Below are 13,996 nucleotides of genomic sequence, written 5' to 3'. Positions count from 1 at the left end.
TCTCAGCTCTCCTCTGTGCAAGCAAGCATGTGGATGAGTGCTCTAAAGAGTTTTAGTCAGGTCAGGTCTTAAAGGACAATGGGTATTTTTATCCCAGAAAAGCTGACACTGCGATTACGGTACTGTTATTGCATATATAGGGAATTAATGCAATGCTGTTACACGTCTCAGCAGGACAGGGTAAAACACCAATAATAACAGTTATTTCTTCAGTTTGTAAACACTTGATCCTAATCTTTTTAGACTATAGAGCTATGCAATATACTTTGGTTTTTAGATGAAAAAAAGTGGTTTGGGGGTCTAGTTATAAGCAATAATCGATTTCTCAAAAATGTCTGTTTCTTCAAAATATTGGCAAGCAGACATTGAAATGTGATTGATTGATATAATGCCATGACATCCTTTCCTTGTGCTTTGAGCACAGGCTGTTTGCATTGCTGAAACACTGAATCTCTGCTCCCTTTGTTCTTCCAGGTCACATATACAGTCGGCTTGTCCTAATTCCACTTTCTCGACCTGAAAGCAAGGTTTCATTTCTATGTCCACACCACTGCAGCCTCTCTTTAGCGGGACACAGTTAAAGTGTGAGTCAGGCTTTGCTTCCTGGACGCCGGATGGGTACAAATGCACCTGTTTGTGCTGCTCTCCCTTTGGACCTCCAAGGCTCTTCTCCTAAAAATGCAACACACTGCTTGTCAGAAAGTAGAAATAGCCTGTTTTCCCTTCTCTGTGTTCTGCCACAGAAAGTCTCAATTCCCTCGGTAACTGAGGGTATACTTTGTGGAGAGGACGCAGAGGTAGTGAGAAGTAGTTTGTTCAATTTGTTCCACCGGTGCGAGCCTTGGCTATAATACACTGTCACATATTGCCCCTGAGCATCCCCAATGCCATCATGTATGTAGGCAGGGGGAAAATACAATATTAGTCAAATGTGAAAGCATTTCAAACATTACAGAGATGTTCCATTGTCATGTTTTTCCGTCTTTTTGTAATAGTATGGATGGACAGTGGAAGGTGAAAGCGAGGAAGTGATGAAAATGCTTACTTAGCCTTTCACATTAAAGCCACCGCCAGGGAGGAGAAGCAATGCTGCAAGGGGCAATGAAACACTTTACAGCTTCCATCCTCTGCTCCTTTGCTGCTGAAGCATGCATGCAGCTGTAATACCTCTAGACCTGGGAGGGGTGTAGCCCTTTATCGGGCACTGGGTGAGGAAAATTCCCATATATGGTTACTTGCACAGCTTAATGTTTTCATAAACTTCCTCACATGACCTGCAGCAGGCCTCATTTTTAATGGACTAAGACTGTATGTGTTCTTTTTATGTCTATGCGCTAACATACACATACTTTGCAAAGCTAACAGCAGCTCCAAACATTCTGTGCCATTTTAAGATGTAGACATTTTTCACCCTGAGCTATTTGGCTCACAGTGATCGCCATACCTGTCCAATCTGGGCGATGGATTACCTCTGTCCATATGGTTGCTGCTGTTCACAGCTGTATAGTGAGAGTGTATGGTGATTATGTAATTAGATTGCCGACAGTGATTAGGCAATATGCACCAGATGATTGTTATACACACACACACAAACAACCCGAGAGGACTACATATGGATAGGGCTATTGGACCACCACAGATTAGATTAGTTTGCAGTGCCTTGGTGGTGTTTTCTTGTTTGTTTATTCTTAGAAAGTTGACTGCATCAATGGACTTTGCAGCCAATTGCCTCCCTCAAAACAAGCTGCAAGAGAGAGATGAAATAGTATTTAAGTAGATATTGGTGTAGAGAGATTGGACTGGTAAAGGTAAATAACGTTGACTTACTTGCAGAACTTAAGTTTAGATCTACAGGTAGACCACACTGAATACAACAGGGAAATGTTTTTAATGATTTCCAAACGAGCCTACCCTCTGTGTCCGTGCCAGAGCCGTCCACAATGCAGCTGCATGCATTTTGTGCCAGGGACCGGCCACACGGTTCAATAACAAGCCGTAAAGCTGTCATCCTCAGTAGCCGAACTAAAGCCTTTAAAGGGGGCTGCAATTTTAGAGTAAGTCAAGGTTAATTTATAGTGTAGCTCTGGCCTGTTGATTTTAAAGGTGTGTGTGTGTGTGTGTGTGTGTGTGAGAGAGAGAGTGAGTGTTTGTCATACATAGTAGTCATAGTTTACAGACACACAAAAAACTACAACAAGGATGAAAGATATATATATATATATAGCAAAACTCAATATGTACACCAAAACAGAGAGTATTCATTTAGGAATTAAATTAAAAACAATAGAAAGTGCAAAAATGCAAAGTATGTGCAGTGTAGTGTGTATGAAGTGTTTATATAAACATAAACATGTACAGTGAGTAGCAAACAACAAAAGCGGTGCAAGGGCTATTGATGTTGATGAATTAATCTTCAGAGGATCTGGCCAGAGGTGATTTATTTAAAGTCTTATTGCCGTGGGCAGGAATGTTTTCCTGTATCTGTCCTTGTGACAGCAGAGCTGGATGAGTCTTTTGGAGAAAGTGCTCCGCTGTCCCTGCAGTAGGTGGTGGAGAGGGTGGTCCGGGTTGTCCAGTATGGACAATCATTTCTTCAGTGTCCTCCTCTCCACCACCTGTTCCGGATAATCCTGTTTGCAGCCGATGATGGAGCCAGCCTTCTTAACCAGTTTGTTAAGTCTGTTGGCTCCAATGCTGCTCCCCCAGCAGACAATGGCGAGTACAAAGCACTGGCCACAAGTGCCTGGAAGAAGATCTCCAACATCTTGCTGCACACATTGAAGGATCTTAGCTTCCTCAAGAAAAAGAGTCGACTCATCCCCTTCTTGTACACAGCGTCAATGTTCGCCTTCCAGTTCAGTCAGCTGTCGATGGAGATACCCAGGTACTTGTACTCCTCCACCACGTCCACATCCTCTCCCAGAACACTCACAGCCGACGTCTTCCTCCTGAAGTCGACACCGTGTGTGTGTGTGTGTGAGAGAGAGAAAGAGAGTTCCTTATCCTCTCCATAGTTCTGTTTGTCTTTCTTTCTCTGCTCTGGAGGAAGCATGTTCAGTAGGGGACCTCAAGATGAGCATTCGCTTTTCCATCCGTTTACACAGCAACACTGAGTCATGAGAACAAAGCTTCGCTTCTCTTTAGTCCAACTTTCTTTTTCTAGCTCTTTCCATTTCTGCTGGTGTCACACCACAGCATGCGACAGCATTATTATGCAAGTCTACAAGTCACTTCAACAGAAAACATGTGTAATCTCCACTCGAATGCTCTGGAACAAACATTACTTGTCTTCCAGTGCTTCCTCTAAAACTGGAGGACCATTTTAGATTAAGATGGAAAGAAGGAAATACACATTCTACAATTATTGTCATGCAGATAGTTTCAGTCCAAGAGTTGGTGCTATTCCATCCTCATTAGCAACTACAGTATGAATACAGCTATTCATAAATCCATCAGTAAGGTTGTGTAACGTCCTTAACTTCTTCGTAACTTTTCAAACAAGATTTTTCTAAAATCGGTTTGTACCATTCATATTTAAGTAATGTCTTAGCGAGTGAAGACGCAAGTTATGTGTACATGACTTACTAGGAAACATCTGTATCCCCGTCCGATTAAAAGCTATCAACTTTATAAACAGGAAGTCACTGGAGCGTCATAATTTGTATAATTTGTAACTGCCAAAAATACATTTAGAGGGTTATTTTAAACTTTATTACTGTGTGATATTTATATACGCATGCATGAGGAAATATGTTCTTCAGAGTTAACAGCGTAATGCAGTATTGTAAGAGAGTGAAATATCCAATCACACAATGTTATTTGGTAATTTAGCAAAACGTTATTATCAAAGGTTTGTAATTTCAGGTATCTTGTGTTAGCTTTATGAAAGGAAATTTGAAATCAGCATTTGTTCAAGTATCAGGTCAAATGTGTTATTTAATATTTCACATTACCCCTTAACAGGTCATATATTAGCAAGCTGCTGTTGGTTCAGTTAGCCGGTTCAGTTAGCAACAACGTGATGAGTGAACGTCCACTTAGTAAACACTTACATTGTAAGGGGCTCGGGAACTGATGCTGGAGCAACCGGTTACAGAGTCTACATCCTTTTGAATTCTGATAATTCTTACCATATAGGAGTACAGTCTAACTGTAGAAAACAATGGCAAGAAAGGAATGTGGTAGGCGACAAACACAGTTTGATCCGGTCTGCAGTCTGCTCCTCTCCTCCCCTGTTACTGCTGTGAAGAGCCTTCCAATAGGCCTGGAAAACATCTGGTCTCTTTTCTGTACATACTCTGTGTGAGTGGGTGCGAGAGGAGCAAGACAAGGCGGTATTGAAAGCATGTAGGAGTTGAAACAACTGCCCAGCTGTATTTTGTTCTGCAGTGTGCGACCAGCTGTATCAATCTGTCCAGAACAAAGTCTCGGTGCGTGAGCCGGCCTCTGTGCAGCGTTGACTGGCAGGTGATGATGGAGAATCATTAGCCAGCGCACCGTAGAGCGGTGTTACACGGGGACAAAGGCAAGTGCCGTGTGTGTGTGTGTGTGTGTGTGTGTGTGCGCTGCATCGGTTTTGCTCGCAGGATCTTTTCTAACACTCTACCTGCTTTTTTCTATTCCTCTTTCCCTTATTCTCCTCTCGCCCTTGGCTGCCATATACCCTTCAACCTCCGCCGTTTGGTGCCACCCTCAGATCAGTTTGCTGTTGAGACTTTGGTGCAGGCTAAAGCTGAAGATGACCCAACAAATATGACCTCAAAGAGCGAGGCAGGGAGCAGAAAGCTAATGCAGCTGCAGGATTGGAGCCTTTCTTTGATGGGGCAAACTAAGCAATGGCAATTTCTTCTTAACTTCTTTCTTTATAAACTCCAGTGTTTCCCCTACCATTATATTAGGGAGGCGCCCTAGGAAGAATTCATACCGTATGGAAATTTGAAACCGGTACACCGGTTAAACCGCTATACCGCACAGCCCTAGCAAGGATGCTTACAACTTGAGGTGGAATATCTTGCATGAAAGAAAAAGAGCAACGGTAATGTCATGAGTGCTGGGTGTAACATAGTGCAAGCAGTTGGGATACAAGCCTTATGGGAGGCATTGAAGCAACACATGAAATACCGGAGCAATTCAGTTGCCATCACGCCCAGACTCACATTCCTCAAAAACAGGGATGAATTCCTGTTTTCCTCTCTTGGTTTCCAGCTTGTTGGTGTCTGTATGATATTTTGTGCCTCCAGCTTTACAGTACTTTTGTAGCACCTCCAGGATGTACTTTTCCAAAGCGATGCAGCCCTGCTCAGGGCACGATAAGGTGGTAAGAGTCTCTCCATAAGCTGAGGGCATACACTACACTACCTGCTCAGATACTCTGATGCTTTGGTTCAGACTGCATCTACTTACTTCAGTACTTTAGAATATGTTACACTGCACAAACCCTGGACCTTTCATATGTGTCGTCTGGAGTGCTGGAATCAACAACTTTGCATGCATACATTCATAGAAAAACTGAACTGGAGAGACAAGGGAATGCTATTTAAATAATTGCACACTTATAAGAGGGCTTATGCCAGTATTTCATTTTTTCACTATCCATTACATAACAACCCATTACATGCCTATAAACTCTGTAATCACTCCTCACTATCGTCAATGATGATAATTTATTTAGGAGCAGTCGGTTTATAAGTCCATGCCAGCAACATTACAAGGTCAGGCCTGTAGGGCAGCACTGGCAGGACTTTGTCGGTTTCCAGCAGAAAGTGTCTTCAATCTCCGCCTGCATTCATTGGTTGATTGGTTTACTGCAGCCTTGTTGAGGAGACCTTTGGTGTGCCGAGCTGTCACTATGCAGAAATCTGCACCAATGTCATTATTCCCCACCAGAAGAGCGGTGATTGGTTGAAACCAAGAAAATAACGGGGCTCGTCATCACGGCCGGCTCATCCATATGCGCCAGCGTTACTCACACAAGTCTCAGAGGAGTCTTACGCTATTGTTGCACACGCACACACACACACACACACACACACACACACACACACACACACACACACACACACACACACACACACACACACACACACACACACAGTGACAAATGGATCTACACAGAACAAAGGCATAATAGTGAGAGAGCACTGTATGAAAGAGGGAGTATTATGATGAAATTGTGTAATGAAATGTAATCTCACAATCTCAAGGTGCCCTTGGAGACTCTGCTCACTCATCACATTGTTTAAGGACAGCTGAAGAGTTATTGTTTTCTTTAATCTATAGAGACTAATGCCCTAACATCCCATGTCGGCTGGCCCGTTGTTCTGCTAGCTTCTGCACTTCAATACAATCTCATTGACAGCCTTGCTTAGCTTTTAGATGTAGATGAATACATGCTAAACTAAGATGGTGCACAAGGTACATGTTATGCATGCTAAACATCAGCATAATGCGTAATAACGTTAGCTGTACTCCATATTTGAGGTAATTTGCATTATTACAAAAGTGAGAATTGGGGTTTCCTTACCTCTGACAGGGCCAGAAAGTTCCAGTTCCTCTTTGGCTTTTGATACAGCACTTTCTCATTGTTGCTGCTGAAATCTGTGCATTCAGTCAGCCAAAAATAGCAGAATCCCCTAAAGTCTGATGTGTTCTTCAGATTTTGTAAAGTGACACATCTCCAGATTGAGGAGTGCATCTTCTTTCCTTGCAGTCTGACTGACATCACTTAGTGCCTCACTTTATGAATGATTGATAGCAGTGAGTGCCCCCGCCTCCTCTGTAGCAGCCAGGTGCAACAGGGGGAGTGAGTAAGAAGGGTCGGTGACGGAGAGGGGAAGAGACGGAGAGACACAATATCAGATAGGTAATTATACTTCAGTGCGTGGGTGAGACGGTGGTAAAGGGCTCGGCGGCGGCTAGACAGAGGAGATGCTCGTGTGTTTGTGTGTGTGTGTGTGCGTGTGTGCGCGCGTCTTGGCACTCAGACAGGGAGGATTGCGATGCAGGGATCAATACGGTCCTTATATTGGCCAAATCAACCCTGTGCTCGCTCTCTCAACAGGGAGACTGATTGCATGTTCCAGCTCACCCAAGTGTTGATTTACCATAGAGGGCTTTTCATTTCAGTCCGCATCTGTGATGAATAACATTTTCATATTGATCCAAGACTGTTAGCATCATCCAAAGTCTTTCCCATAACAGACCCATGAATGGCACAAACAATTCCAGCCTGTCAGTGTTATCTCAATTAAGTCTTTTTTTTTTTTTTTTTACTGCTTATTTAATTTCCAGTCCATTTTTTTTTCTTTCAAAGAATAAATCTGTTTCCTTATCTATTTCCCTTATCTAAGTCCAAGCTAATCCCTAATGCTGGGTTCATGTCATATGAAATGAACGGTAGAGATGTGAGTTGTGAGTGTTCACGGCATTAAGACTGTTGTGTGATTACAGAGTTTGTCGTGTGGGGATAAAAATGCTGTTTATTGAGAATACAACACCATATTTCAGTTTGAGAGTCATAACTTGGAAGTTATGTGGAATAGCGCAAATGCTATTTACATGTGGGAAACTGATTATTACAATAACTCAGCTATGCCTTGAACACGGCATAACCTCAACCCGTTATCGCTGCACACAATACTTTATATACATAGACAAAGGCTTTGCATTGGAACCTCTCCCTGAACCACATCTGTGACACACTCGAGCATGAACAAAAAAAAAAAGTGTCATGCGTGCGTTCTGAGGGCCTTGAGGCTCATATTGATTTTCGTGACGTGCTTCTAAACACACACATGTTCAAAACAGAACTATGCACTCATCTAAAGACGCATCCAGAGACAAGTAAGCTAGTCATCTTTATTTCTCTCGTGCATCATGCAACATTATAATGGAGTGCTTTGCTGTTACTACTACTGCTGCTGCACTCTGCTCTCAGCACAATCCCCCTTACATTAAATAATGCAGCTGGCCATTGTGCAGAAGCTCCCCATCCTCGAGCAGCCCGTATCAGCAGATTTCCGCTTGCTCTGCTATCGTGAAGAGTAACTGTTTCCAATTCTGCGTTTACAGGGCCAGCACTATAAACATAATCAAGCCATTTACACAACAGCAGCATCAGATGTTTGTTTTTCAGCTGTTCTCTCAAAAGAATGCATAGGGGAGGGCGGGGGGGATTTCTCCACACCTGCCTTTGCTGACGTATTTAATTGCTACAATTTACAGAAATACCCCTGTGGCTCATCAGCATTGAAGAGTTGAATTGTTTATTTATTTGATTTTTTTCACATTTACATAGTCCCTCTTTTTCCTTATGTCAACGGCTGTGCTGATGCTAATATTGGATCTCATACAAGAGCATTTTCATATTCCTATCTTAGCGTTATTTTGCTTTTTGTGGTACTTACTGCAGGGTTGAATTATAACAAATATAGACATACGAATATATGCAGATGTTATTTCATGCTAATTACTAATGCAACATCAAAAGACAAGTTAATGTCGCTCTTTTACATACATACATACATTAATTAATTCACATAGATCATTCTGTTCTTTTTAAACGTGTAAAGCTCCAATCAATTTGCTCATTTGTGTATAATCAGAGTAAACAGCCTAAGGGAGATTCTGTCGACTCAAAGTCTCTGTTTGATCATCACGTTTAAACAGGAAATTCATCCAATTAGTCATTTTCTGTATATTAGTTATTCAAATTAACTGGTTGTGGTGCAATCTGTTTAGTTTTAATACAGTATATGGTATGCTTATTATCCCATGTGAAAGTTTGTTGATCCTCAGAAACATTCAGAAATGAATCCATTTTTTTTAAGTCCTTAGTGACACTGTAAGATGCTTCCCGTTGTATGGTTATATTTTGACTCTCCTGTTGTTCCTCCACCACTGTGGTGGGAAACGACCAGAGACAAAACACTTATAAGGCACAAAAGTCTCCCCTGATCAATGAACGAGGGCGGGCGTGTGCGTGTGCGTGGGTGAAGTGGGGTTCTCTCGGGACACGACGCACACACTCGCACAGTCTACATGCACAGACCCTCAGACTGAAGTCCGTTTTGTCTCGACAGGATGATGAAGTGGTGCTCCAGTGCGTGGCCTGCATCCAGAAGGAGAATCGCAAGTTCTGCCTGGCTGCTGAGGGGCTGGGCAACCGGCTGTGTTACCTGGAGCCAACGTCTGAGGCCAAGGTAGGCACACAGACTCCACTGTTGCACCTGTACTTGTTTGTTTCTCTCTGATCTGTGAAACATTGATGTAAAAAAATCCTCTCCTTCATGTTGGACTCGTTTCCTCTGCAGTTACATAATCCATGACATGTTCACACACAAACACACACATACAGAATATATAAACGTCACATGAAGAAGTTTGCAGGAAAGTGAACCGCATTAGCTGATGCATTCACCCAGGATGGGAGCTCCATGGCAACCAGACATCCATTTAGTTCATCCTTGTTAAGGTCCGGCAAAGATTCAGTGAAGCCAAGCAGAGATGCACAGAAAGGCAGCTCAGCATGCCATTAAAGCTCACACACACACACACACACACACACACACACACACACACACACACACACACACACACACACACACACACACACACACACACACGCCGCAGTCTTCTTTAGGAGCTTTTCTGCCAAGGGTGCAGGGACGACGTGGCATCTCAGTGGGCCAGCCGTCGGATGATAATTCACAGAAATGACGCCCCTGGACGTGTTTGATGGCATATTTCATAAACAGAGCTTTTGTTGGATCTAATTGCCTTCAGCTTTATTGCAGCTGAGCAGTAGTTGTAGCTGCTCAAGCATTTGCTGACGCACAAGTGCAACATTGTAGCTATGACAGTTTTTAATTTAATTGTTTGCCACCTAATTGCAGTACTGCAGAAGAAATCATCAAAATTGATAAAGCACATTCTCAGCCTTTTGCCTGTTTTATTTAACATGTCAGTGATGGTAGGCAGAAATATCTGAATGATGATTGGCTGTTGGAGAGAATTGTAACAATCCCAGGCCCCTCTTACCTTTCTTCGGCCCTTGTTGCTCTTCATCTTATCTGTTAAGATGCAGAGCAACAATACAATACATGTTTCCCCATAGCAAAGCCTGTTGACAGCAGGCCTAATGGGCTTTTTCCGCATTGATTGTCTTTTAATTATAATCCAATTATAATTATATAATCCAAGTGTAAACATGTGAGAGATACAAGGATGTTTTCCAAGGAAAGGAGACTGGAAGAAGAAGCAATAAAAGCTCCATGTACTTCTGGCATTTAGTATCTTGTCTCCTTTCAACCACCCCCTCATGCCCTCAAACAGCTCTCACAACGAGTGTGTGTGTGTGTGTGTGTGTGTGTGTGTGTGAGTATGCTGGGGTGGGGGGGTATTGTGCGCAGAGAGAGGTGATGCTTTCACCCCATATTGGATGGTAATTACACCTGACAGGTGTGATGGATGTTCTCCCTATCTAACACTTTGTCTTCATTGCCAGCATTTTCATTTTTTTGAAAAGGCATCACCCACCTTTGGGATCAACAATGGAGAGAGGTGTAAAAACCCAAGATGGCAATTTAGAAGTGGGCCTGGACCCCTGCATAGGAACCCTCTTTCCTTGGTGAACTAGTCTAGTAATGGGGCCTAGAACCAGGACCACCGGATGAGGTTGATTTAGAGTGTGCACAGTTTAAAGGGCAACATCAATCAGCTCAGCCTGTGAGAAGCTGGTTGAACGTAATATACGACCAGCAGCTCTCGTCTGTCAGCGACTCAATATTATGATCACTGGAGGGTAGATGCCCACAGAGCATAGTAGACAGTGATGCTGTGACTGTTGTGTGTACAGTATGTGAATCAAAACGGAGTACTGATGAGTTATTTTCAAATCATCTGGTTTGGCTCCTGTCTTTGCCGCTTGAGATAACAGGTTTAGCAGCTCCTCCAATTAAGCTGAAAAGGAGTGGCAGAGAACGAGGTCAGCTCTTCAGGGCAATCAGCTTTAACCCTTCTTGACCCTCTCTGTGGAGACACATAAAGACTCCCATTCTCCCTGCCCACCATCAGGCTATGTTTGTTTGGTTCGTAAACCAAACGTCAGGCATGGCAAAGCTGCTGCAAAGCGCTCTCCCTTCTCTGCCTTGTAAGAGGACAGGGCTCATCATTCCTACCAGCTCTTCTGGACCTTCATTGAACTGCCTCGCTCTCTCCAGGCGCTCCCCTCCCCACCAACTGTTACAGCCCTGCGCCTGCGGAGAGCAAAGGTCAGCTGTTAGTCATCCAGAGAGATGAGGATGGGGTCAGATTGCTTCTTACCAGGCCCTTTATTATGATTTCTCTACACTGACAGTGCTAAAGGGAAGGCTAGTCAGTGTAGAGGCATTCCCAATCCAAAGAGAACGCTGAACATGTGTTGTACACAGATTGTAGGGGGAGGATGTGCAGGTGTTGTACATTTATGTGTGAATAGTTTTACTTTTTGGGAAATACACTCTCGGTTTCCTGTTGAAAGTGTGATACCACTTATCTATGTCCAACAAGTTGTATCTTGTTTTTGTCATCCTTACGAAAAGAGAAATAATTGTAAGTAATGTAATATAAGTGTACGTTGTGGTTTTATGAGTGGACTATTGTTTTTTGGCCTGGCAAAGTGAGGTGGCCACGCAAACAGCTGTGACTCCAGACATAACGGCAGAGATATAACATTCACAATACTGATGTGTTGTGAATGTTTTTAGAGATGCTAGTAGGCAATTTCTGTTGTTACTCTGTGACAGCAGGCTAGCTGTTTCCCCGGCTTCCAGTCTTCATGCTAAGCTAAGCTAACCGATTCCTGGCTGTAGCTTTACATTAACCTAAAGCTACAAAACAGTTTTTTACCACTTAGTGGCAGTGAGCAGAAAACAAGCCGTGGACAATACAAACATTATCAACAGATGCTAACTATTTACACACATAGCTGCTACGAGACACATTGCTTCTATTTGGACTCATGCTTCTGGCCACGTGACAAAATCAAATCCATTGTTCACTCTTTTCAGCTGTTTTGGTCTCCACTAACAGATGAGGAAAATATCTGACATTTCAGCCACTAGATTTTCCTCGCTAGCTGTGTCTGTCTGCCGCATGGTGCTGTGCAGGTACCGTACAGTCTGTTTAGAGCCTTTCAATGGGCTGAGGGTTGCTGTCAAGCAGTAGAGCTGAAGGGGAACTGCACAGTCAGGTGATACTTCTCTGTGGGTTCATCACTGTGAGCAATACCTTTCTAGTTAAAAGTCCATTGTTAATATGAAATGTAATCGAGTATCTTCTCATCAAACTCTCTGCAAGAAAAAAATACATGTATTTCTCAAAATGTCTATTCGTGCATTTATGGGCTTGCTGAGTGTTCCTCTGCATGTCTGGACAACAACAGCATGAATGAGACTGGATGCAAAATATATTCATTACATCTCTCAGAATAACTCCAGATAAACCCCTCAAGTTGATGTCTAAATTAACTGATTGTGGCGGGAATGAGTGCGGTCGGCCAATGAAAGAATCTGGAAGCTCTACTGTTGGATTCCAACACACTGGCATGTCGCCATAAATCAAGTCTTCCACAGTCATTTTCACTGTCCTGCCTGCAGCATCTACAGTTCAACTCAGATTGCTATGGCCGTGCGCGGTAGTGGTCATTTTAGTCTCGTCCTGACTTTAAATCTATTGAAACTTCACTCTGAAACTGGGTTGTGTGAAGTTTGCAAATGAGGCTAGATTTACCTGAACCAGTTTGGGAGGAGTCGAGACACTCCATAAGGAGGCCGGGGTGGGTGTTTAGGTTGATATCATTTATCTTGTAGCCACTCCCCAAAATATCTTCATCCCTACTTCCCTCATTCTGTCAGTGAGTCGCCCCTATCCCCTCCTGTCCCAGTTTGGCCTTCTTATCTGAGCGCAGACTGACCTGAGACCTTTTAATCTGATTTTAAAGTACCTTTTAATGAATATCACCCACTTGCTTAAGACTAACTTGGTTCAAGTGCAGTAAAAGTGCAGCAGTCAGCACAGGTTTTATGAGTGGGCATCTAATCAGAATATCCCTGTGGAATCAGGAAGCACTCTTCATTTTTCTGGCTGTATGTGGATGTTTTGCTTATGCAGCAAAAAGTTCTTTACATACTAAATCACAATCAGTATTGATGGGAGGTAAGACAGGTGGCTCTGGTTATCATTTCATTAATGCTGCTTTGGTTATAGAGGGAGCATTTTGGGCCAATATAAGTGAGTTTTTTCTGAGTCAACTGCTGTCATATTATATTCTTAACTTTTTGGGGTCACACTTTAGCTGAGGCTATACAGTACATACTGTAGATGCCAGTGTTGTTTTTGCAGCATGTTCTCACTGCTTCCCAAAAGAAGCAAAAGGAGCTGAGACAGTTCTAATGCTGCAGTGAGCAATTTTGAATGTTGGTGGCCTCATAAGTGTTCACACTGCAAACCTCAATTCTGATTACTCATATCCATATATTTTGTTTGGCTGTTCACATTGTTCTTTAAATCTGGCCACTATCAGATTCCAGTGTGAACTGGTCACGGTCCTGACATGACCCTCTTTCGTAAAAGAACAAAGACACATGCGGCTCTCTGTGGTATAGAAGTAAACATGGAGGCCACTGACGTCAGGTTGAGTTGATGTGCAGTGGAAGCCAGTGAGTTCGTGAGCAGATGATGACAACGAGAATGAGGAGGAACAGACGCACATTTTGATTCATGACATTTTGTGTAGCAATGGCTGCTACGTAGATTTGGAGATCATGACATACATTGGTTCAGTGAAATAAATTAATCCAAAATTTCAGGGCTACTTTTAACTACATCTGTCAGAGCCGCTCCACAAGACTCCCACCAATGCAGGGACGTAAGAAAGAAAAGTTTCAAAATTCCTTTGTGAGTCCTACTTATTGGGGACTGAGTGCCGTAAATGAAATGAAATAGGTTTTAACAATTG

At 42.9% G+C, this 13,996-nt stretch overlaps 1 protein-coding gene across 1 annotated transcript in view; it reads left to right on the top strand.

Annotated features, from left to right (window-relative positions):
• Positions 1 to 13,996, top strand: part of LOC306735353 (ryanodine receptor 3) — a gene marked incomplete at both ends in the record, with an annotated part of 100,267 nt that overhangs the window by 8,112 nt on the left and 78,159 nt on the right. The window contains one exon of the mRNA XM_079216813.1: positions 9,081 to 9,200. Coding sequence (XP_079072939.1) covers positions 9,081 to 9,200 — 120 coding nt within the window. The remainder of the gene's footprint in view (positions 1 to 9,080; positions 9,201 to 13,996) is intronic.

The sequence above is a fragment of the Taurulus bubalis genome (assembly GCF_910589615.1).
Source record: "Taurulus bubalis genome assembly, chromosome: 4".
Classification (NCBI taxonomy): domain Eukaryota; kingdom Metazoa; phylum Chordata; class Actinopteri; order Perciformes; family Cottidae; genus Taurulus; species Taurulus bubalis.
This window is presented reverse-complemented; position numbering and strand designations above follow the sequence as displayed.